At 38.5% G+C, this 26,042-nt stretch overlaps 2 protein-coding genes across 2 annotated transcripts; both read left to right on the forward strand.

The window, feature by feature from the left end:
* The first annotated feature begins 5,281 nt into the window (after positions 1 to 5,281).
* Positions 5,282 to 6,208, forward strand: LOC145768943 (uncharacterized). Its single transcript, XM_082580544.1, has one exon. The coding sequence runs from the start codon at positions 5,282 to 5,284 to the stop codon at positions 6,206 to 6,208; it is 927 nt and encodes a 308-aa protein (XP_082436670.1).
* A 10,606-nt stretch (positions 6,209 to 16,814) lies between these two features.
* LOC145768944 (uncharacterized) lies at positions 16,815 to 17,600 on the forward strand. The gene has a single exon (XM_082580545.1). It carries the CDS (start codon positions 16,815 to 16,817, stop codon positions 17,598 to 17,600), a length of 786 nt encoding a protein of 261 aa, XP_082436671.1.
* Positions 17,601 to 26,042: the final 8,442 nt, after the last annotated feature.

Genomic DNA, 26,042 nt, shown 5'->3' on the forward strand with positions numbered 1-26,042 from the left:
CGTACAGTATTTACAGAGAAAATTTTGTTATTAAGACTATTTTCTGTCGTGGCGGCACTTAAATTCAAACACTTGCCTGTTCGACAAAGAATATTTGGCCGCCAGGCTGCAAACTTGGGGTGTAAGAACTTGCTTTTTCTTGGTTTCCGTTGTCTTGCTTGTTTTTGCCGACAAATCCCCCACATAGGTTTGATCCAGATCTTCTCCAGTTTCTTCTGAAGAAGTACTGGATTGCAACAAATCTTGCGGAAGTGGTGTGTCTAAAGCATCTTTAAGTTTACGTTTTATACCTTGATCTTGTCTCGTTTTCTTTCTTTTCATTTTTATTTGCTCTTGAATATCTAAAGAACCCAAAGTGGCTTTTCGATTTTTACCTCGGATTGCTTCAAAATAATTCCAGTCCTCCATTTTCTTAAGGTTGGTAGACGTTCTCAAATCGTCTTCTACGTTTTTCTTAACAACCCATAGCGTATCTTGCAGATCATCAAAAAATTTCTTTCTGTTTCTCTTTCTTTTCCTTCTCTGTGTTTGCATTTTTTCAAATTTTCATACCGGTCTGTCAACTTCTTGACCATGTAAGTTATAGCATCTGTGGTTTTAAGATCGATTCTTGTTTTCTTCCACTATTGTTTAATATCTTCGACAACTAGAATTATTGCTTCTCGTTTCGGGGAAGTACCTTTAGATTCTTCTTGCTTAATTGTGTGATAACCATGGAACTGAAGAAAGACTTCTTTCCCACATGGAGGATAGGCCTACAGTACTTTCCAATAAATCCAAGTCTATGGACACCAGTGTTCTTCTTCTTTCGTTTGAGACCAGATGAAATCAAATTTCAGGGCAGGTGATGGAGAGCCAGGTGAGTGTAGCTTCGTCCAGGATGTTGGGACTTCTGGCTTCTTTCTTCGAACTCTGGGGCCGAGGGTTTATCATTTTACCACCCCAGAAACGCCCTGATGTGTCTCTGTTTGTTGTCATTAGCCTGTTTTGTGCAGTTACCGGGACTCACCACGAGGAGGTTGACAACATGAGTCCCGTGATGACACCAGTGTTGAGATTTAGCAAAGGTGATTCGTCAATTAGGCATAGTTTTTTTTTTAATACATTTTATTTGATTAATTGCACAAAGGCAATTTTAAATAGTATGACGTCATAGTGACGTCATCAAATATTAGTTTGGCCAAGTTTAATACATGATCGCTTAGCCCTGCTAATTATCTTTCCATTGATACCTTGAATGTCTCGCTAGCTTCAGTGTGTCGCCAGTTACTAAAGTAAATATAAAACTACAGCGCCACCATGTGGTTGAAATTTTCAATATTCAAACATCTTCTCCACATGAATATCTCACAAGGTATTTGAGCCATGTTCATCAAATTTTTTTAATATGCTGCGCATCCAGTTGCTTCATACGCGTATCAAATATGAGGAAGATTGGTGGTAATTTAGAAGGTCTTATTGGCGTTTTATGTCGTTTTTTTTGCAAAATTTGACAAAACTGGCGCACTTTAGGGCGTTTGCGGGACCCTTAAAAGTTTTTTAATCAAAAATTTTTTTTTACCATCGCTAATCATATAGAAAATGGCAACTTTTTCCAATTTATTGGAACGAAATTCCAAAGTCGTTTTTTTTGGCCCACCCTATTGCTCATTGTAATTGTGTCGACATGCTATTTTCGTTTAACTGTACAATAAATATGATAAAAACAACCGTGTAGACAGTTTTTTTCGATTATCTCAAAACAAGAAAAAATGAGTTACGCCATTATTTTATTAGTCTGACAAAATATATATTTTTGCTATGCTAGTCGGAAGTTTACAACCAAGAACACAACATTCCTCTTTCATTATTAAAAAAAGTTTCATTATTTTTAGATAGATTGATAGAACTTAAATTTATCTTTCAAATGAGCCATCAACCGTGTGTCTACAAAAAAATTGGCCGAGATATGGGTAAAAATGTGAAAAATGGCGCCATCAAGTGGTAAAAATGATTAAAATTTCAAATCACTCTATCTCGAAAAGTACTCGACGTAGGAAGACGAAATTTTGGGAAAATGATTTTTTGTTACAGGGCTTCAAAACGTAATTTTCATTAAAATCTGAGAGATTAAGGTTTCGGTGCTGTGTTGATTTCATTTGTTTTTACCCATTTCAGTTTTTGAGTTTAAACAAACATTGGCCTGTTTTATTTGAAATTCGTGTTTCGGGTTATTTTACCAAAATTCGTGTTTAGGGGAATCACTATACGAATTAGGTTGTGTTCCAGACAATTATTCACCAAATCAAACGTCATATAAAACCGTTATGGTCTACTTAACCTAGCTGGCATCTTACATCATGGAAATTGCTAGAAAATGTCCAAATATTGCACCATCACCATCGGTCGTAAGACCTGATGAAATATTGCATCACTACCTTTGAACACCGGTTTGAATTGCGTGACAATGTCTTTCGTTATGACGTCACAGTACGGCGTACGTGAGTTTGAGATATTGATATCTATTCTGGTCATTCGTGAAATGGTTGCTTGAGAGTTAGTCGCACATTTAACTATTTGCTTAGTGCTTGCTAGCTGGACAAAAATTCCGTCTTTATCTGAGTAGTTTGTATTGTAGTGACAGTTTTTAGAGGCGTACGGTGCTGCGTCCCATTTTCGATAGCCGCGGGCTAATTTTACAGGAATACACTTTTTGAAAAGATGTTTCAAAAGAGTGTTTGTTTTTCGGTCATTACATACAGACGAACGGATTCGGAAATCTTACGTTACAATTTTCCCACAAAGAGATTATGGTTTACCGCTGTGACCAGGTTGCACCCTAGTAGCCTACCCTCAAAAAAATTGAGCTAGTTTTTGCTTAAGCTTGAGCTCTTTTTTATATTAACCTCTGGCAACCCTTGAACGAGCGAGGGCAATCGAAAGGATGCCGATTCTATTCCAATAGACTCTATTTGAATAAGGACCGTCTGAATTCTGATAATCCTCCTTTTGGGCAACACTAAAAGGCGGAAATGCGGAAACGCGGAAATAAGCCGGGCGTGAAATGGCGTATTGTCCGCAGAAGTAGCGATTTAATGCCGATGTAGAAAACGCGGAAATACGATCTTGGCGTCCATATTGTTTAACATAGCGATAACTTCATCATGAAAGAATGAAATGTTGCAACATGGAAAAAGGCGGAAATGCAATTTTTATCAACAACTCACCACCGAACCTAAATCGAGATGTTCGCAAGTGATTTTCACCTCAAAAAGACAGGTTCAACTTATACACAGGACAAGCTGTTGTCCCCAGCTCGGCAGTTTTCAAAATTTTTGCTGGGGCGAAATCATTGTCGACGTAGATTACGGAGTGTGTAATGGCGTAGTCGTCGGCTGAAGTCAAAATTTTGAATACGTTTATTTGCAGTCATTCAAACTTAAGTTTCAAATTTAATGATTACTTGTCAATTCTAAACCTTATGCAATGTTAAGCAATATGCAAAGCTCACGAGACAAAAACAGCAGAAAGAGCTGTTTTAAGAGATCAATTTTTTTATTTTTGCGTGTAGGATATAATCGTTCTTATTACGTAACATCCATGATCGTTGAAGTCGATGTCAAACCTTAGAGGCCGCATAAAACAATGATGTCAGTTGGCTTGGTGATAATAGCGGTAAGAGGCGTCGTTAAGGCAGGCAATATCTGCGACCAAAACCATTGAACACCTTTTCTTTTATCGGTTTTCGATTTAATTCTCACACATTGCGAACAAAAATATGCGTTCTGTTGAATCATAATTGATCTCACAGCGGGAAGACCTCGTTGAAAATAGCGCGTCTAATTTAGCTGGTTTAGTTAATATTGCAGTGAAGAGTTACGTGACTATTCCAGCAGCGCAAGTTACTCTACCATCTACTTTGAAATTTCCATACCGTATGAGAAAGCCAGCTGCTGTTTTGCGGGCAAAAGCAACGTAAGCTATTTTTTGCTTTCGGTATTCCCTAAGTCCGTTTAAATGATCTAAATCTCTTTTGCGAAGTGTTTTATCTTTGAAACAACACTTGTAATAACCATTTTTCTTGCCGCTCAACCATAAATTTACGGGGGGCGCCGCCCCCCAGTCCGCCGGAAGTCGGCGCGTATGCTGTCAAGTCAGTGCTGCAGTGTGAAAAAACAAAGTCCGAACTTATCATATCACGCATAGAGGAGTCCTCTTCCAAAACTGATCAACAGCAAATCAAAGAAATTGGAAAGAAGATTGGTGTGCAAGTGGAACCACTAAATGTCCAAAGGCTAGGCCAAAAACCCGGTGACTCAACCTCAACTCGACTTGTAAAGGTGAGCTTTCCCACTGAGCTTGATGCAAGAAACTTTAGAATGAAGTTTACTCAGCACAAGAGGGGCACTAATTTCCAACACGTTAAAGTACGCCTGAACATGGATCTAGAGTCTTGGCAAATTTACAACAAGAAATCTGGGAGTGTTTTCAATATGAACAAGGCTGCCATGGAAAGTGGCGTCAGCACAGTCAGCTACAGCCTAAGGGACAATGGTAAAATATGGAAGTATGTAAAGCAAGCTGATGGCAGCTGGAAGAGGGACAACACTTGGAATGAGTCTAACAAGGAGGCAAAAAACGACGAGTAAAAGTAAGGACCAACCCTTACTTCCTTATAATCAATGCGAGGAGTTTACCTAACAAAATTCACATGCTGCAACTATATGCTGCTCAATATACACCCATGTTTATTGGCATAACAGAAACATGGGCGAACAAAGATATATCAGATGTCGTTTTTCAACTAAGTGGGTAGGCTACAACATGTTCAGAAATGACAGGAGGAATCGTGCTGTGGGGGGAGTTCTGTTGTATGTAGATAAACAGATTGAATGTACACTTGTTGAAAACCTAACCTGTGATGTGTATGAAGAAACTATATGGTGTAAAGCCAACTTTCCATCAGATGTAACAGTGCTGATCGGCATTGTCTACCGCCCTCCAAATAATTCAGCATTGGACAACAAACATCTCAATGAGCTTCTGTGCAAAGCCTGCCAGGAAAAGTCAACTTTTCGACTTATTGCTGGTGATTTCAATTTTCCTTCAATTGACTGGGCTAACCTCTGTTACAAGCCAAGCAATGATGATTTTATGGAGGTAATTCTGGACAATAACTTAGTGCAGTGTGTATTAAGCCAAAAAAGAGAAGAAGCAACTTTGGATCTGCTGTTCACCTCTAATCCAGAGCTTATTACCAATGTCGATATTTTAGAACCCTTAGCTAACTCGGGACCATAACATGGTCTTGGCAGAAGTTGCGCTGTTAAGCATCCGCCGCAATAAAAGCTCTAGATTGCGTCGGAATTTTAGGAGGGCAGACTGGGTTCTGTTTCAAGATCTTGTGAATGCTGCTAACTGGGAAAATGTTTTTTCCACCGTAGAGGTCAATTCAATCTGGGAAAATTTTGTATCAACTCTGGATTGTATCTTGGAAGCTACAGTCCCATCAACAACACAAATAACTAAGACATCTCCTTTGTGGGAAACTCAAAAGGTCCGTAATGCTCGAAAACAACGCAATAAAGCAGAAAGACAGTTTCTCGCAAATAAGACTACTGAAAACAGGAGAATGCGAAATATTACGGCAAAGAACCTTAAATCAGAAGTTCGGTATGCCATCAAAAACTTTGAATGCAGACTAGTTGAAACTACTGATGCCAAACCGTTCTGGCACTATGTGCGTTCCAAGCAAAAATCAAAAGTTTCCATTGGTCCTTTGGTCAAGAACAGCGATTGTGATTTAACAAACAATGCAACTGAGTGTGCACAAGCCCTGAGTAACTTTTACTCCACTGTCTTTACCTATGAGGATACCAACCACATACCTTTTGCTCCTCCAAAAACCAAAGAAGAACTAGTCAGTGTCACCTTCACGACTGAACTAGTATCGAGGAACCTGACCAAGACAAAAAATTTTGCCTCAACTGGGCCTGATGGTATTCCATACATTGCACTTAAAGCTGGTGGTTTTACTCTTTTATGTCAGTTGTGTCGACTTTTTCAGCTGTGTCTCGATTATGGTGACACTCCAGGGCAGTGGAAGATTGCCCATGTAACCCCAATCTTTAAAAAGGGAAACCGAAGAACTCCTGCAAACTATCGTCCAGTGAGCCTCACAAGTTGTGTTTGTAAGTTAATGGAGTCATGCCTAAGAGAAGTCATCTAGCACTTCTGGGATGAGCGTGACCTTATTAAATCATCCCAATTTGGATTTATCCCACAATCCTCATGCACAACCCAACTTCTTGAATTTCTGGAAGACATCACATCTATTGTTGATAAAGGTCAATGCGTTGATGTTGTCTATTTGGACTTTTCCAAAGCCTTCAATTCGGTTCCACACAAAAGACTAATGAGGAAACTGTCGGCTCTGGGTATAAAAGGCAATGTTTATTCGTGGATACGTTCCTTCCTTTCTGGTAGGAGTGAAGTCGTTGTGGTGGATGGAGAGAAAAGTGATCCGAAACCCATGATATCCGGTGTGCCTCAGGGAAGTTGCCTTGGGCCTCTGCTGTTTATTGCCTATGTCATTGACGCTGATGACTACATTAGTCACAGTACCTTGTGTTCCAGACGGTTGTTCGCCTGGTCAAACGTCATGTAGAAACCGTTCGGGTTTACTGAATATTACGTCATGGAAATTCCTAAAACATGAGCCAAAATTGCACCATCGTCCGTAAGACTCGTGTCAAACCTGTTGAAACCGGTTTAAACATGAAATGTTGCATCGCGCTACTGCTCTCGTGCCTTTGAGTTATCACAAATTTTTCTGATTCATTCTCGAAGTTGTTTGTTGGAAGTCGGTCGCACATTTAACTGGTTTATTTGGTGCTTGCTAACTGGACAAATTCTCCGTCTTTTATCCAAGTAATCTGTATCGTAGTGACAGTTTTAGAGGTGTAGGCATTGCATACCCATTTCGATAGCCGCGGGCTAATTTTACAGAAATACACTGTTTGAAAAGAAGTTCAAGTGTGTGTTTCTTCGGTCATTATATACAGACGAACGGATTCGGGAACTTTATGTTAAAATTTTCCCATGAAGAGATTATGGTTTACCGCTGTGACCATAAAAAATAAAAGACGAGTTCTTGTCAGTTGGTAGGTCAAGAAGAAATTAAAGCAAAAAAAATAAAAGACGATTTTTGTCAGTTGGTAGGTCAAGAAGAAATTAAAGCAAGAAAAATAAACGACGATTATTGTTAGCTGGTGGGCCAAGAAGCACTTGAAGGCATAAAAATAAACGACGTGTTTGTTGTCAGCTAGTGCAGAAGAACTAATTAGAAGTAGGCCTACAAGAAATAAAAAAAAGAAGATTTGTTGGTTGGTAGTCTACACTCTTACAGAAGCAAAGAAAAGTAAAGACATTTCTTCTCAGTTTGGTAGCCTACTGAAGAAAAATAACTTTGACAATCATTGGCAAGAAAGAAGATTAAAAGACAATCCATCTGTGCTTGTAGATTCAAGTGGAAGAATCCAAGCAAGTTTTGTGGACTTTAGGACTTCATACCCGTACAGCTACGGTATCGTGCATTTAAATTCTTTTTTGTATTTTTACGGTCTTTGCAGTTAAGTTTTTTATAACTACTGTAGCCTAATAAATTTGTGTGTTTGTGTAACTTAATTTTTTTAATTGTTAATTTAGCCCCAACATTTAATATGTCTACACTCGGTGGCGACAAGGACTCGACCGCCGTAGACTCGACTGAGTTTAAGCCTGATGATGTTCTTTGCGGTCGGGCAGGCCATTCTGGGGAGGGACCCAGTAACGATGAGGCTAAGTCAGTTCGAGAGGCCCGGCATCTTAGACGAGATATTTTGACTCAAATTGGGAAACTTTCTGTAGCCCTAGGTTCTTTGAGTGATAAGCAGGAACTGTTAATTTTTAGATCTAAGTTATCTACTTTAGAAGAGGAATTATGGCATTTCCATGCTCTTTTGACTAAAATCTTTAACTCTGCGATCTTGGCAGAACTTCGTGATAGGGTAGACCCCGAATTTAACTCGTTAAAAAATAACTTTGAACAAAAAGAAAGTGAGTTCTCAGATATGTTGGATGCTGACATACATCCTGAGGATAGCGCCTCAAATGTAAGCACTAGGATGTCTATGACTTCGTCTCGGATAGTGGCACAAATTAACCTGCAGCTAAGACGAGAGGAGCTCCAGATACAAGCTGAGGCCGAAGCGAGAGCTGCTGAGGCCGCCGCGAGAGCTGAGGCCATTCGAGCTGAGGCTGACGCGAGAGCTGAGGCCGAAGCGAGAGCAGCTGAGGCCGCCGCGAGAGCCGAAGCGAGAGCTGCTGAGTTCGCACTCAAAGACGCTGTTGAGGGCTGAACAACGTAAAGAGGTAGTTTTAGCTGAATATCGATCAGAGGTGGGCTCTCGGCGTAGCTCTAAGAAGGGCTCTTCTAGGCATTCCAGAAATGAACATCAATCGCAGTTTAATTTACATAACCTTTTCCAAACGCCCGTTCAACCTGTGAGTGGACCAGGGCAATCCACACGTTTTCCAGCTGTTTCAGGAGGTCTCGGGGCCGCGGCTAAGGGTCTTCCGAATGCTGTAGAGCCAAGGTCTGTGAATTACAACCGAACTCCTCCCCCAGAGCGTACAGGTCACGGGGCCGCCATTAGCAGTAATGCTTTGCCCCCTTCAAAGTTTTCTGCGCCGCTAGTTGTGGATCGCCCAGCTACACGTAATTTGGGTGGTTGTGAGAGGCGTATCGCGTCTCCTGATTTTAACGTGTGTGAGGATCGTGATCGGGCTGTGCATGTGACTGAGCCCACTCAGCCCCTTAAGGGATATAGCTTGTCTTCTCCCGCTAAATCGAGTTCTCAACAGCAGGATTGCTTTTTTGAATACCAAAATAATAGGACGTTTTTCGATAAGGCGGCCTTGATTGGTTACGATGGTAATAATATGCCATTTATCTTCTTTAAAAATCGTGTTACGGCCTTAATGGCAGCTTCGCCCTTTAAGGGGACTTGTTTGACTTTGTTACAAGCAGCTTGTGTTAGAACAGCTGCGCAAACGATTGCTAATTTGGTTTCTGACACCCCTGGCTTGTCAGAGGAAGACAGGATAGAAATGTCGTTAGCTCGCTTGTCCCAGCGTTTTGGGGTTCGTGGAGGTCTTTTTGCAGAACCGGAAATTAGAAAGTATCGCTATGGTAGCAAATTGACTTCGACCTCTTCCAGTGATCTGAAAGAGTTTAAAGATGAATTATCGCAGTGTTTGCTTTACGCGCAAGCTTATGGTCAGCGTGACAAATTGGAAGGACGTTTTGTTTTGGATTTGGCTAAGCGACTCCCGTTTGACGCTAAGCAGCGTTATCTTGACTTTTTAGGTGATCAGTATGGTGGCACTAATGAGCCTACTTTTCAGAGTTTGTTCGATTTTGTTGTACGAGAGGAAACGCGTAAGTCGACTGATTTTAGCATTATGCTAATGGGCGATTCTGGTGAGTCGCAGCATTTTAAAAAGTTTGGCAAAGGAAAATTGCCTTCATGTCCGGTTAGGCAGACGTCCGTAAAACCCCACGATGATGTGATGTCAGGGAGTTCGCAGTACTCGACTGTTGTTGGCGCACCGCGCGGTGGTGAAGCCAGACGTAAAATCCTACCGGCATGCATTTGTTGTTCGTCACGTGGTCAAGTTGAATATCATTTTTTGTCTAATTGTAAAGAATTTTTGCGCTTGACACCGAAAGATCGGAGAGATGTCATTGTGAAAGCTGGCAAATGCTTGAATTGTTTGCGCCAGCATATGGTTAGGGATTGCGTTCATGCAAATAACTGTCGTAAGTGTGGGCCTAACAACGATAGGAAACACTATTTTCTTCTGCATGATTTTTATGTGACGTCACATGATTCTCTGGATTCTGTTGGGAAAGATGATGCTCGTGCCAGAGTTCCTGTGCGTAATGTTAAGATTGGAAATGTTAAAGCAGCCTTTAACCGCGTTACTGCTGCTCGTGTTTTGAATCCAATGACTGGCAAATCGAAGTTGGTGTATTGTCAGCATGATCCTGGTTCGCAGTTGACGTTTGTTTCGAGTGACTTGGTGTGTGAACTTGATCTTAAACCGTACGATAAAGCGTCGTTTAAAATGGATACCCTGGCTGGTCAGAAAGCTACTTGTGCTGACCTTGTCAAACTCAACATCCAGTCGTTAGAGACAGATGAACTGTTTTGTGATATTGTAGCGATCCATTATTTCAACATATAAGTTTTCCTGCCTTTTACTAAAGTTTCTGTAATTTTCCATGCAACTGCTCCCAAAGAAAATAGAAAAAAGGGCGCACACAATAAAATGGTTTGTTCGTCCTTTGACGAGAGCTCTATCACATCAAACCAGCTCAATTAGACAAAGAGCTCTATCAAATCGGACCAGCTCTATCAAATCGGACTAGCTCACACGAAACCAGCTCACATCAAACCAGCTCAGTTAGACCAGTTCAGCTCTCAGAAAACATTAACTTGTTTGTTAACTTAAAATGTAATAATTCGTGATAATGTTTTACTGTTCTGCAATTTCACTATTCTGTAATGTTTAAATTCAATTTGTGTTATAGACCTACAACATTATACGAACACCTTCTGATAACTTAAAATTATAATTCGAATAACAATTGTGTGGAAATTAGTTCATGGAGTCAGATAGCTAAATTAGATAGATAGAAATTTTATCAGGCAGTTAGACAGCCTAGACCTTAATTCAAATATAAATACAAACTATCCTTATACGTTAAATATAACCTAAATAAATAATATGTAACCACATTGGGTTACCCCGCACGTAAGTAGGTTTTTAAAAATAAAAGTAAGTTTACAAGATAACCAAAAATATGGAGACTCTGGTAAGTACATTATGCTACAAAACTTTTATTTCTACGTCAATAAAAAAAAAAACAACACGAGCTCACAATTATTTTGTAAAAACATGTCACCTTTTATCATTTCACGCGTTGGTTTGCCAACAATTTTTCTGTAGCGTATTGTAGCTTACTTTTTAAAGCACCATGCCAGCAATTTATTGCTTGTTAAACGTAACTGATTTTTGTTGTTGTTTGCTCAATAAAGCGAATCGTTCCGCGGCAGACAGCCCATTCAGCAGCCGATGTCGACAATTTATTTCATTTTATGCCGAAGCGCCATTTGCCAATTTTAATGTTTTTAAACGTTGCTTAGATATGCTAATTACCAACAAGTTGCCTTTGCAGGGAAACATAATCATGTAATTTTTTGTAGAATAATTGCAGTGTCAAATGTTACTTGAATCCTTAGCTCATTTTAATATATTTTTTTTTATTTTTGCCTTCCTACATGCAACTAGCATGCGAGATTGCCAGGTTCGAGCCTCAATCTCACTTTTTATACAGACGTACACGTGCAGGCACAGCTCTGCAAAGCGTTATGGTGTCGCTTCCAAGCAACCATCCGTGAGTTTGTGCGTCTTTTTACTCCGACAAGGAGCATCTCCAAATAGGAGAAATCATTGTGAAGACTTTGCTTCACAACTTTGCCACCCTTATGTTCTCAGCTGAAGCATCAGTTTGTATAACTCTGTGGCGCAAAGACAGGGGAAATTATGCGAAACCACCCAAAGAGGTTGTAGTTTTCGTGTGCCCCAATTTTTTTTAATATTACTAGGAGCTAACATGATTTAAGAAACGTTGTTTCTGTTTTTTGTTTGCATTGCACTACTGTCTATGCACAGTTTTTTTTTTTACCCTGACAATGGAACTTTTTGTGTAAGCTTGATTGGCATTTAGCAATTTCTTTTGTCTCTTGAGAAGGCAGAATCGCTGTCACGTGTTCTGGTGCTGAGATCGACAAAACAGCACTATCCATCACACTTAAACTTTTACTCAGCAAAACAATCCATTGATGACATCACTCGCATCGACTCAAATGACACTATATAATTTCTTCCATTTGTAATTTTGTATCGCAATATGTTTGATCACCGTTTGATAACCGTCTTGTAGCAAATTCCTGAAAATCTTCCCGACAACCCATAGGGTTGACTGCAAATCTTAGTGTTCAGTGTTCACGTTGCATGAACAGTTTTCGATGTTTTAGTTATGTTGCTGTATAACGTTTTTTTCGTCAACAGTGCTATTATCGCCACAAATGATGTCACATGCTGTGAACGACAGTGATGGACCTTCGAACCCCAGAAATGTAGCTAAACAACAACCTCATCAATCAGTGACGTCATCCGGCGAACAGTCGATGGGCAGCTCATGTGATTAAAAGCTGCAATATCTTTCGTTTACGTTGTATTTTAATATTGTAATTACGTAACTTTTTACTGTAGTGTTTGTGAATTTTTAACAGCGCCAAGCTGTTGTGCTGAGACGAATGGTCTTAAGGATTGTCCACTCCAGCATTCGTCCATTTGTTTATTTTGAAGTCTGCAGACTCGCAGCAATTTAGGTTATTTTTGTTTGTTCTAAATACATGTGTTGGTTTAATCAGCCATGCAGTTCTTTGCAGGAAAGTTACAGCTTCTTCCAGTATAGCCATCTCAAGTACGCCTACTTCGGAAAGAGATGCATCTCAGCCAATTGGCAATTCTTTTTCAAGTCTCTTGTAGGCTACAAGCTGGCCAACCTGCTTTTCAAAAGCTCTTGCCTATACACTGTAGGTTATATAGCTTCATTGCAGGAAAAATGCAAATATCGCATTAATGCGAATTCGTTGTCTTTTTCTGCAACTGTCTGCATTTCTTCCAATGCAGCACCAGACAACCAGTGGTTGTCAATTTCAACCTTTCTCTCTGTATAAGTTGTCTGCTCAATGTTTTTGTTTTATTGTGTATGGTTGAAGTGACTGCAATTGACAGTGTGACATGCAAATGGTTGGCATGGCATGTTACTCACCTATTTAACCTATATTTGGGCACGCATGCATATGCCCACGAAACATTACTCTTCATACTGCATGAAACTACAGCATAGTTTTGACTCATGTAATGTATCTTTTTTTATTTCTGTGTTTTATTTGCAGTTGCTGAACGACTGTTCAAACTTATGCACATTTACGATTTTGTGAATGGTATTTAGACCTGTCGATGCCTATGTTCTTTTGTTTTAATTAGTTTTGTTTGCCTTTCAAATCGTTTCTTTACATTTTGTACAGGTCAACTTATAAACCAAGTCGCTAAATATTTCAAAGTTGAACTTGTAATCAATTTGCTTTGCCTTTCTCAGAAATCATCATGAACAACCAAGATCAAAAACGCAAGTGTTCTGCCCTTTTCACCGCCTGCAACGAAAAAATTGCTCCAGAGCCACCTGCACTCGACTCTCTAGCGCCTCACAGCGAATGCGAAAGCCAAATGCCAACAATTAAATGCTACGACTACGTCAATGATCTCCAACTGCGATGATCTCTAGCAAGCAAAAAGCAAGAAAAGGCTACATTTGTATCAAGTCAATCGGCATGGTCTGCTTTTCAACAGAAAAAGTCAGACAAACAATGAATGCCTGATACGGTTTTCAACGGCACTTACAAAACAATTAATTTTTCTACGAGGTGGACTCTTCAACACAGCACAAACTCAAACATTCCTTTGCGGAAGGCGGTGGAACCACGCAGAATCACTTCGCGACACGATATCACAAACACAACACCACATTATTATCATAAACACTAAACATACCTACTTCACACTATGTCTGTTACAATTGTGTTAACGTTTTAACTCCTTAAATTTGAGCTAAACTTGGTACCCATGGTTCCAATTTAGCCCAAATTTGGGGGGGCCTCTGTAGCGATCCATTATTTCAACATATAAGTTTTCCTGCCTTTTACTAAAGTTTCTGTAATTTTCCATGCAACTGCTCCCAAAGAAAATAGAAAAAAGGGCGCACACAATAAAATGGTTTGTTCGTCCTTTGACGAGAGCTCTATCACATCAAACCAGCTCAATTAGACAAAGAGCTCTATCAAATCGGACCAGCTCTATCAAATCGGACTAGCTCACACGAAACCAGCTCACATCAAACCAGCTCAGTTAGACCAGTTCAGCTCTCAGAAAACATTAACTTGTTTGTTAACTTAAAATGTAATAATTCGTGATAATGTTTTACTGTTCTGCAATTTCACTATTCTGTAATGTTTAAATTCAATTTGTGTTATAGACCTACAACATTATACGAACACCTTCTGATAACTTAAAATTATAATTCGAATAACAATTGTGTGGAAATTAGTTCATGGAGTCAGATAGCTAAATTAGATAGATAGAAATTTCATCAGGCAGTTAGACAGCCTAGACCTTAATTCAAATATAAATACAAACTATCCTTATACGTTAAATATAACCTAAAATAAATATAACCACAATATAACTTCGGTGGTTAACCCAGCTTGGGCTGATGATGTTAAAACTTTACCGCATAAATAAGATTTAAATGGTTTCCGTCATTTTCATGACGTGAATATGTTTCATTTGAATGATTGTAGTACTGTAGATGTACTGATTGGCAACGACAACGCTTATTTGATGTGGGCAAAAGAAGAGCGTGTTGGTGAAAATCGTAGTGAACCGCATGCTTTACTCACTCCTCTCGGTTGGTTGGCTTGTGGTGGTAAGTCACCCTTAGAGGAAAGCGTTGCTAAAGTGTGCAGAGTGCAGACGTCTTCAGAGTCGGATGTAATCTCTGGCTTTCAGCGTAAAATTGAGTCTCGTGATATGGAAATAGCAGACCTGAATAAAGTCATTCAGGATTTGACGTTGCAAAATGAAACCTGTGAATTGTCTCGCAATGATAAGTTGGCTAGAGAACTTGTTGAACCGAATATTGAGTTGAAAGATGGTCGATTTGAGATACCTGTTCCGTTGAAGGAAGATATTGATCTACCTAACAATTTTGTGTTGGCGTCAGATAGAGTTACTGCTTTAAGGAAGAAAGCTTTAAAACAACCTGAACTTCGTGATTTCCTTACTGACACCATGAAAGATCTTAAATCAAATGGCTATATTGAGCGTACTGGTGAAGCAGGAAATGTCAAGGGATTTGAATGGTATTTACCGTACTTTGTTACGTCACAATTAAAAAAGCGCATTGTTTACGATGGCAAATCTGAATTCCGAGGAACTTGTGTTAATGATGTAATGTTTTCGGGTCCTGACTTGTTAAACCCTCTGGTAGATGTCTTGGCTAGATTTCGGCTTGGTAGATTTGGTCTCATGGCTGATGTGACTAAATGCTTCTTTCAAATAAAGTTACCCGAGTTGATAGAATCAGCTGAAATTTACAACGCCCTGAGACAGAGAGAGATAAACTGGGAATTTATACCTCCGTATGCTCCGGCGCAAGGTGGCGCCTGGGAGGCAATGGTTAAACAATTTAAAATTGCATTTTTTCACATTTTGGACTCTTCAAGTCGTAAGCCCAATTTTATTGAACTGCTTACGTACACAGGCAGTGCCGTTCGGATCGTGAACGAACGCCCTTTGGTACCTTTGAGTGACGACCCTAGGGATTTTACTGTTATCACCCCTGCCTCACTTTTGACCCCATACTTAGACCCATACTGTGCTGTTGGGCAACCACATGATCGTGACCAATTAAGAAGGGATTATCGGTTCAATTTGTCACTTTCTCATCAGTTTTGGAGTAAATGGATCGATTTTTACTTGCCAGGTCTTCAGGGCCGGAAAAAATGGCTAAAAATGGCCGAGAATTTGGAGCCTGGTCAACTTGTAGTGGTAGGTTCTCTCCAGGACATTGGTAAACGTGGGAAGTATCAACTTGGGAGGGTGCATGAGGTAGTTCCACAAATTAGGAAAGGGAAGCCTGTGGTTCGTAGAGCTAAAGTTGCCGTCTGCAACTATGATGAGAGTACGGGGAAAGTGAAAGTAGACTATGTGTTGAGGGATATTTCGTGCCTCGCCCCCGTAAAGAACACCTAAGTGTTAGGGTTTGAGCCTGGTTTTGTCTGCGGTGGCCGACACTTGTCTGAGCCCAGAACAGTCGGTTATTATCGCAATCATTGTATATAGCGTCATTTTTTGCGTGTACCTACTACCTATGGTACCAATTTCATGTATCGTCGTGTTTATTCTTATTGCTGTTCATTCTTTGCATGTCCTTTGTATTTGCGTATTAACTTAAACGTGAGTGATTCAAACAATTTGTGTATCATGTGTTTTTATTCATTGGCTCACAATTGTCGTCAATTCTTTTTTAGTTATGCCATGTCAGACTGTCATAACTAGGGGCCGCTATGTTCCAGACGGTTGTTCGCCTGGTCAAACGTCATGTAGAAACCGTTCGGGTTTACTGAATATTACGTCATGGAAATTCCTAAAACATGAGCCAAAATTGCACCATCGTCCGTAAGACTCGTGTCAAACCTGTTGAAACCGGTTTAAACATGAAATGTTGCGTCGCGCTACTGCTCTCGTGCCTTTGAGTTATCACAAATTTTTCTGATTCATTCTCGAAGTTGTTTGTTGGAAGTCGGTCGCACATTTAACTGGTTTATTTGGTGCTTGCTAACTGGACAAATTCTCCGTCTTTTATCCAAGTAATCTGTATCGTAGTGACAGTTTTAGAGGTGTAGGCATTGCATACCCATTTCGATAGCCGCGGGCTAATTTTACAGAAATACACTGTTTGAAAAGAAGTTCAAGTGTGTGTTTCTTTTTCGGTCATTATATACAGACGAACGGATTCGGGAACTTTATGTTAAAATTTTCCCACGAAGAGATTATGGTTTACCGCTGTGACCACCTTGTTGAAATACGCGGATGACATGAAAATCTACACAGAATTGAGCAGGGATGATCCCGATCTTGCCTCATCCCTGCTACAAACGGACTTGAAATTGTTAATGGACTGGTCTGAATCCTGGCAACTACAGTTTAATGTTGACAAGTGCTCCACTCTGCACTTTGGTCATGGCAACTTAGAGCATCAGTATGTTCTAGGTGACATGCCAATTGCCCCTAAAAAGAGTGAAAAAGATTTGGGCGTCATGATAACGACTGATCTTAAAACATCCACCCATGTCTCGTATGCAGTTAAAAAGGCGGAGATGGTCCTGGGTGTTTTAAAACGAACACTGGTCAGCAGGGACAAGCATGTCTTTTTAAGATTATATAAACAGTTGATCAGGCCCCACTTGGAATTTGCAGTGGCGGCTTGGAATCCCCATTCTGTTCGGGACATTGATTTGCTAGAGAGGGTGCAACAACGAGCAACAAAATGCATTCATGGAGTGAAAAACCTAACCTATGAACAAAGACTGTTTGAACTAGACCTTCTCTCGTTGGAAAAACGGAGATTAATTTTTGATTTGACAGAAGTTTTTAAATTAGTACACAATGTTTCGGTATCATCATCTTCCAAATATTTCCTTTTTAACTCTAATTCAACCAGAGGCCATAATTTTAAATTGCATAAACAGTTTGCTCAATTGAACTGCCGTAAATTTTCCTTTGCCAATAGAGTAGTCGATACTTGGAATAATTTACCATATGCTGTAGTCAATAGTATGTCTATTGCGATATTTAAGCGACGTGTCGAAAACTATTTATGATTGTGTCTTATCTTTTTTGTTCCTTGTGATTTTTGTTTTCTCTTCAAAAATTTCTTATTTTTATTTATTTATGTTTTCTTATCAATTGTTATGTGCGAGTATGTTAATGTTTTTCTCTGTAGTACCATGTGTACTGGACCAGAATACATTATTATTATTATTATGACTGTTTTAATTCTAAAGTTATTTCGGCTTTTTTCCGAGTTTTGGCATTTCCGCCTTTTAATGTTGCCCCCTCCTTTTAGGTGAAACAGGCTGTCAAGGGTTTAGCGACTAATAAGTATATTTGATTTAATTCGCTCTGCTTGGCTTTTTGCTTGGCGTTGAGCACTTATGGTAGTATTATTAGTATTTATTGTTTTTCTTATACTGCACATACTTTTAAAAAAACTTCACCATTATGGCTTTCGTGGCAAGTTTTTAAACGTTTTAACATCTTATCTAACAAATAGAATGCAAAGTACAAAAAATAACGGTAAGAATTCTAATTTCAATGTTGTTAAATGTGGTGTCCCACAGGGGTCAATCCTTGGTCCCTTGCTTTTTCTTCTTTATGTGAATGATCTTGCAAATGCATCTTCTTTTTCAACTACACTTTTTGCTGATGACTCAAACTTTCATATGTCAGATAAATGCCTGTCATCTCTCCAAAAAAATCACCACCGTCATTCTGGCAGAATAATTCTGCGCGATCCGCCTAAAAAAATGATCCGTAAAAATTTGCGCGATAAACAATGCGACGAAAGTAGCAACACTCGGAAGCTGATAAAATCACTTCTCGTTACCACATCAAAGCAAATCTTATATTTTTTCCATAGCCAAATGAACAGTGAATACAGAAATTTAAATAAAAAACTCGACTTGTCAAAGATAAAGCAACTGCAATTGCGAAAAGTTAGACAAAAAATCGTATCTATTAAGACTGCTATATGTGATATGGCAAGAAAAGTAAGCATCACAAAAACGACTATAAAAATACTTTCCCGAAATATTTTTCGGAATTTTATTTTTGAATCGTGTTCAGAATTAAATTTCCTTTCCAGGGATGGCAAGCTCGTGGTGGGGCAGACGAAGGAAACGCAAGCAGAATGGTTTAAAAATGGGGGAAATGTCTTACGTATTTAAAAACAAATAGAGATTTCAACGTTAAAAGACGCCTTCCATTAGGAGTCTATAAAAATACTTTCCCGAAATATTTTTCGGAATTTTATTTTTGAATCGTGTTCAGAATTAAATTTCCTTTCCAGAAATGGCAAGCTCGTGGTGGGGCAGACGAAGGAAACGCGAGCAGAATGGTTTAAAAATGGAAGAAATGTCTTACGTATTTAAAAATAAATAGAGATTTTAACGTTTATAGACGCCTTCAATTGAGCGTCTATAAAAATATTTTCCAGAAATATTTTTCGGAATTTTATTTTTGAATCGTGTTCAGAATTAAATTTCCTTTCCAGGGGTGGCAAGCTCGTGGTGGGGCAGACGAAGGAAACGCGAGCACAATAGTTTAAAAATGGAAGAAATGTCTTGCGTATTTAAAAATAAATAGAGATTTTAACGTTTATAGACGCCTTCAATTGACCGTCTATAAAAATATTTTCCCGAAATATTTTTCGGAATTTTATTTTTGAATCGTGTTCTGAATTAAATTTCCTTTCCAAGGGTGGCAAGCTGGTAGTGGGGCAGACGAAGGAAACGCGAGCAGAATGGTTTAAAAATGGGGTAAATGTCTTACGTATTTAAAAACAAATAGAGATTTCAACGTTAAAAGACGCCTTCAATTAGGCGTCTATAAAAATACTTTCCCGAAATATTTTTCGGAATTTTATTTTTGAATCGTGTTCAGAATTAAATTTCCTTTCCAGGGATGGCAAGCTCGTGGTGGGGCAGACGAAGGAAACGCGAGCAGAATGGTTTAAAAATGGAAGAAATGTCTTGCGTATTTAAAAATAAATAGAGATTTCAACGTTAAAAGACGCCTTCAATTAGGCGTCTATAAAAATACTTTCCCGAAATATTTTTCGGAATTTTATTTTTGAATCGTGTTCAGAATTAAATTTCCTTTCCAGGGGTGGCAAGCTGGTGGTGGGGCAGACGAAGGAAACGCGAGCAGAATGGTTTAAAAATGGAAGAAATGTCTTACGTATTTAAAAATAAATAGAGATTTTAACGTTTATAGACGCCTTCAATTGACCGTCTATAAAAATATTTTCCCGAAATATTTTTTGGAATTTTATTTTTGAATCGTGTTCAGAATTAAATTTCCTTTCCAGGGATGGCAAGCTCGTGGTGGGGCAGACGAAGGAAACGCGAGCAGAATGGTTTAAAAATGGGGGAAATGTTTTACGTATTTAAAAATAAATAGAGATTTTAACGTTGATAAACGCCTTCAATTAGGCGCCTATAAAAATATTTTCCCGAAATATTTTTCGGAATTTTATTTTTGAATCGTGTTCAGAATTAAATTTCCTTTCCAGGGGTGGCAAGCTCGTGGTGGGGCAGACGAAGGAAACGCGAGCAGAATGGTTTAAAAATGGGGGAAATGTCTTACGTATTTAAAAATAAATAGAGATTTTAACGTTAAAAGACGCCTTCAATTAGGCGTCTATAAAAATACTTTCCCGAAATATTTTTCGGAATTTTATTTTTGAATCGTGTTCAGAATTAAATTTCCTTTCCAGGGATGGCAAGCTCGTGGTGGGGTAGACGAAGGAAACGCGAGCAGAATGGTTTGAAAATGGAAGAAATGTCTTGCGTATTTAAAAATAAATAGAGATTTCAACGTTAAAAGACGCCTTCAATTAGGCGTCTATAAAAATATTTTCCCGAAATATTTTTCGGAATTTTATTTTTGAATCGTGTTCAGAATTAAATTTCCTTTCCAGGGATGGCAAGCTCGTGGTGGGGCAGACGAAGGAAACGCGAGCAGAATGGTTTAAAAATGGGGGAAATGTCTTACGTATTTAAAAACAAATAGAGATTTCAACGTTAAAAGACGCCTTCAATTAGGCGTCTATAAAAATACTTTCCCGAAATATTTTTCGGAATTTTATTTTTGAATCGTGTTCAGAATTAAATTTCCTTTCCAGGAATGGCAAGCTCGTGGTGGGGCAGACGAAGGAAACGCGAGCAGAATGGTTTAAAAATGGAAGAAATGTCTTACGTATTTAAAAATAAATAGAGATTTTAACGTTTATAGACGCCTTCAATTGAGCGTCTATAAAAATATTTTCCAGAAATATTTTTCGGAATTTTATTTTTGAATCGTGTTCAGAATTAAATTTCCTTTCCAGGGGTGGCAAGCTCGTGGTGGGGCAGACGAAGGAAACGCGAGCAGAATAGTTTAAAAATGGAAGAAATGTCTTGCGTATTTAAAAATAAATAGAGATTTTAACGTTTATAGACGCCTTCAATTGACCGTCTATAAAAATATTTTCCCGAAATATTTTTCGGAATTTTATTTTTGAATCGTGTTCTGAATTAAATTTCCTTTCCAAGGGTGGCAAGCTGGTAGTGGGGCAGACGAAGGAAACGCGAGCAGAATGGTTTAAAAATGGGGTAAATGTCTTACGTATTTAAAAACAAATAGAGATTTCAACGTTAAAAGACGCCTTCAATTAGGCGTCTATAAAAATACTTTCCCGAAATATTTTTCGGAATTTTATTTTTGAATCGTGTTCAGAATTAAATTTCCTTTCCAGGGATGGCAAGCTCGTGGTGGGGCAGACGAAGGAAACGCGAGCAGAATGGTTTAAAAATGGAAGAAATGTCTTGCGTATTTAAAAATAAATAGAGATTTCAACGTTAAAAGACGCCTTCAATTAGGCGTCTATAAAAATACTTTCCCGAAATATTTTTTGGAATTTTATTTTTGAATCGTGTTCAGAATTAAATTTACTTTCCAGGGGTGGCAAGCTCGTGGTGGGGCAGACGAAGGAAACGCGAGCAGAATGGTTTAAAAATGGAAGAAATGTCTTACGTATTTAAAAATAAATAGAGATTTTAACGTTTATAGACGCCTTCAATTGACCGTCTATAAAAATATTTTCCCGAAATATTTTTCGGAATTTTATTTTTGAATCGTGTTCAGAATTAAATTTCCTTTCCAGGGGTGGCAAGCTCGTGGTGGGGCAGACGAAGGAAACGCGAGCAGAATGGTTTAAACATTGGGTAAATGTCTTACGTATTTAAAAATAAATAGAGATTTTAACGTTTATAGACGCCTTCAATCAAGCGCCTATAAAAATATTTTCCCGAAATATTTTTCGGAATTTTATTTTTGAATCGTGTTCAGAATTAAATTTGCTTTCCAGGGATGGCAAGCTCGTGGTGGGACAGACGAAGGAAACGCGAGCAGAATGGTTTAAAAATGGGGGAAATGTCTTACGTGTTTAAAAATAGAGATTTTAACGTTTATAGACGCCTTCAATCAAGCGCCTATAAAAATATTTTCCCGATATATTTTTTGGAATTTTATTTTTGAATCGTGTTCAGAATTAAATTTCCTTTCCAGAGATGGCAAGCTCGTGGTGGGGCAGACGAAGGAAACGCGAGCAGAATGGTTTAAAAATGGGGGAAATGTCTTACGTATTTAAAAATAAATAGAGATTTTCACGTTTATAGACGCCTTCAATCAAGCGTCTATAAAAATATTTTCCCGAAATATTTTTCGGAATTTTATTTTTGAATCGTGTTCAGAATTAAATTTCCTTTCCAGGGATGGTAAGCTCGTGGTGGGGCAGACGAAGGAAACGCGAGCAGAATGGTTTAAAAATGGGGGAAATGTCTTACGTATTTAAAAATAAATAGAGATTTTAACGTATATACACGCCTTCAATTAAGCGTCTATAAAAATACTTTCCCGAAATATTTTTCAGAATTTTATTTTTGAATCGTGTTCAGAATTAAATTTCCTTTCCAGAGATGGCAAGCTCGTGGTGGGGCAGACGAAGGAAACGCGAGCAGAATGGTTTAAAAATGGGGGAAATGTCTTACGTATTTAAAAATAGAGATTTTAACGTTTATAAACGCCTTCAATTAGGTGTCTATAAAAATATTTTCCCGAAATATTTTTCGGAATTTTATTTTTGAATCGTGTTCAGAATTAAATTTCCTTTCCAGGGGTGGCAAGCTCGTGGTGGGGCAGACGAAGGAAACGCGAGCAGAATGGTTTAAAAATGGGGGAAATGTCTTACGTATTTAAAAATAGAGATTTTAACGTTTATAGACGCCTTCAATCAAGCGCCTATAAAAATATTTTCCCGATATATTTTTAGGAATTTTATTTTTGAATCGTGTTCAGAATTAAATTTCCTTTCCAGGGATGGCAAGCTCGTGGTGGGGCAAACGAAGGAAACGCGAGCAGAATGGTTTAAAAATGGAAGAAATGTCTTACAAATTTAAAAATAAATAGAGATTTTAACGTTTATAGACGCCTTCAATCAAGCGTCTATAAAAATATTTTCCCGAAATATTTTTCGGAATTTTATTTTTGAATCGTGTTCAGAATTAAATTTCCTTTCCAGGGGTGGCAAGCTCGTGGTGGGGCAGACGAAGGAAACGCGAGCAGAATGATTTAAAATTGGTGGAAATATCTTGCGTATTTAAAATTAAATAAGGATTTTGACGTTTTGGCAAGCCTTCAATTGAGCGTTTATAAAAGATAGTTGAAAAATTGGAAATTACAGAAAATAATGGAAAAGACCTGTACAAAAATAAATTCCTTGCGTTACATTTGTTCATTAAGTTCTGTATTGTTGTAAGGTTTTCCCACCGCACCTTTGAGGCAACCTTATACGGTCGTTAGGTTTTTTGTTAACGCAGGACCTGTCGCCAGTAGCCATATTACACCTGCTTATACAGCACATCTTGAGTAGTGCAAAAAAATTGTACAGAATAGTTAATGCTTTATCAATATTGAACTTTTCAGAATTTGACAAAATGATGTGTAAATTGAAGAGATCCTAATTTGAAAACTTAAATTTCTCTAGAAAGCGATTATAGGCTATACATTTCGAATGGGTATTTTTTTAAGTTTTAATGGATTACAGCATCTACAATGATTTGATTTAGAAATCACTAGGTTTGTTTGTCGTATCCAGACTTACACCTGGTGGTTGAAGATTTGGATTAAGTGGACACGAAAGCAATGAAGCCAATCTTCGTGTCCACTTTCAGGCATGCCTTTAAGTGTCCTGCCAAAGACACACCCGCATGCTCTTGAACGGTGTCGAACCCGGTGCTCTTTCGATTGCCTTTCCATGTTCTCACCACTCGGCTATGCAGCCGACCTCACCACTCGGCTATGTAGTAGGTATCAGTTAATGAAGAATAATTTGTATTCTCTGAGCACAATATAAACTTCTAAACATTTGTTCAGCAAATCGAGTAGGATGCTGCGGATTCTTTTGCTGTATTCAGTCTTTAGCTTTTACGTAGAAAAACAAGTATCCGCGATCCTGTATTACCTTTGTCATTTCGCAGAACGAAATACATCGAACTTTTTTGTCATTAAATTCCCAAACTACATTGGCTCCTTCTAGACAATAACAAATGTAATGGCCGTTTTCCTTCCCTTCACCAAAATGTGCAATGGCACTTACGAATTTGTAATTACATTCAACGCCATTTGCATCCTCAAGAGTAAAAGTTTCATCTGCTGTGACACATCTTTTGGATTTGATTACACCAGTATTTCTACCTAAAGACAGAACCAAAACTTTGGGGAAACTAAATATTTGTTTACTCGTAGTGCAGTTCACACTTGTACATTTACAACATGGTGACATTTCGTTGTCAACGAGCAAGTTCTTTAGATATAAGGATAAAAGATTATTTTCCGAAATCCAGTGGTACATTGGTAGAAATAATACTTTTTCGTTATTTCTATGAAGCTCACTTTTTGAACCGCATTCAATACACTGGTGATACGTGACGTATTCCAGTGCCAATGTTATATCAGACCGCTCTAATAACAATGGCAATGACGATTCGCTAAAAAATTCGGCAGGGTCATGTTGCAAATCCAGTGGAAATTTACTTCTTATATCATTCAACGTGTTTTTAAGTAGTTTTTCTTCTACGTTTCTGTTAACAATAAGATTATGCAATATAAGAAATAAATTTCTGTCTAGTTTTGCAATACCTTTGTCGTTTTCCAGCCACGATATTGGCACATCACATGTTATAATTACAAATTTAAGCGCTTGCAATGCAACGTTCAACCAACAGGAGTTACCTACATTTACTAAGCCAGGAGGAAGATTGCTATTAGGAGTTCCAGATAGAATCATTAAATCAGGATGAGCTTTGATAGCGTTTGTAACGATGTAATATATCATCCAATGTCGATAGGTTGTGAAAAAATCAACATCCAAATTTCTTTGGTTAAGCTTTTCATTGCTGTTGTTGCAAAGAATATCCGCTGTCATGCAAACGGCCACTCCACAAGTATTGTTGTCTGGTTGCATCAAGATGTGTTTAGTGTCTACGGCACAATCGTCCTTACATAGCCCGTAATCAACCAAGACATTTAATAAACAATCTACGCCGTCACGAAAGAACTTTGAAACATCACTGGACATGCCATTGTTTAATGAATCATAGCAATGTAACAACTCCTTTTGGATGGAAAAATGTAACAAACGAAAATGACCATTGCACAAGAAAGGCAGAAGAACGACGGGTCGCAGTTTGTCCTCGTTTTCTATCATGGCCGTTTTGAAAAATTTTATTGACTTTACGGGTGTTCCTTGAAAAAGCTTGCTTGTGGAATCGCAGTCTAAAGCTCCTATGGCGTTAATGTTGCTCGGTTCATTGACTTTTAGCAAAATGTAAGCGTCTACCAGACGTTTGCTTAGCCAACCAACGGCCGTTGGATTTGTATAGTGCTTTTCCAATTCGCTCTTGATTTTCCTACAGGGGTTATTACACGCCGTAAGTAAATCTAGCCAAGACACTTCGTGGTTTTTGTCTATTACGAGAGCGGCATCAGATAAACAGTTACGATTTATTGCCAAACCGTGCCACACCTTTGTTGAAAATTCTTTCATGTACTCGAAATCTTTTTTTATAGCAGTCCAAAAGTCATTTATCCGTTTGTCATCACACATAGAGGTTGCAAAAGCAGTGTTTTTATAAACAGCCGATGTGGACATGGAGTCACTTATGACATTGCCGTATCGAATATGCTTTTTTGATTCATTGTTAGTGTAAAACCCAGATGAACGACGTTTTTTTGGTTTTCTAAATTTAGAAACTACCAGACTAGTGCAATGGTTTGACTGATGTTTCAATGTTTGGTCGCTTTTGTTTTTGGAAGAAATGTGAGGTTTTCTGTAACCTTGGTGTATATAATGTGCAGAGTATATTTTTTCACTAGTTCTGGTTTCATTTTCATATTGTTCCACAAAATTATCGATACTTACAACTCGCTTTCCTTTTAAATAA

Source organism: Aplidium turbinatum, chromosome 4 (genome assembly GCF_918807975.1).
Source record: "Aplidium turbinatum chromosome 4, kaAplTurb1.1, whole genome shotgun sequence".
Classification (NCBI taxonomy): Eukaryota; Metazoa; Chordata; class Ascidiacea; order Aplousobranchia; family Polyclinidae; genus Aplidium; species Aplidium turbinatum.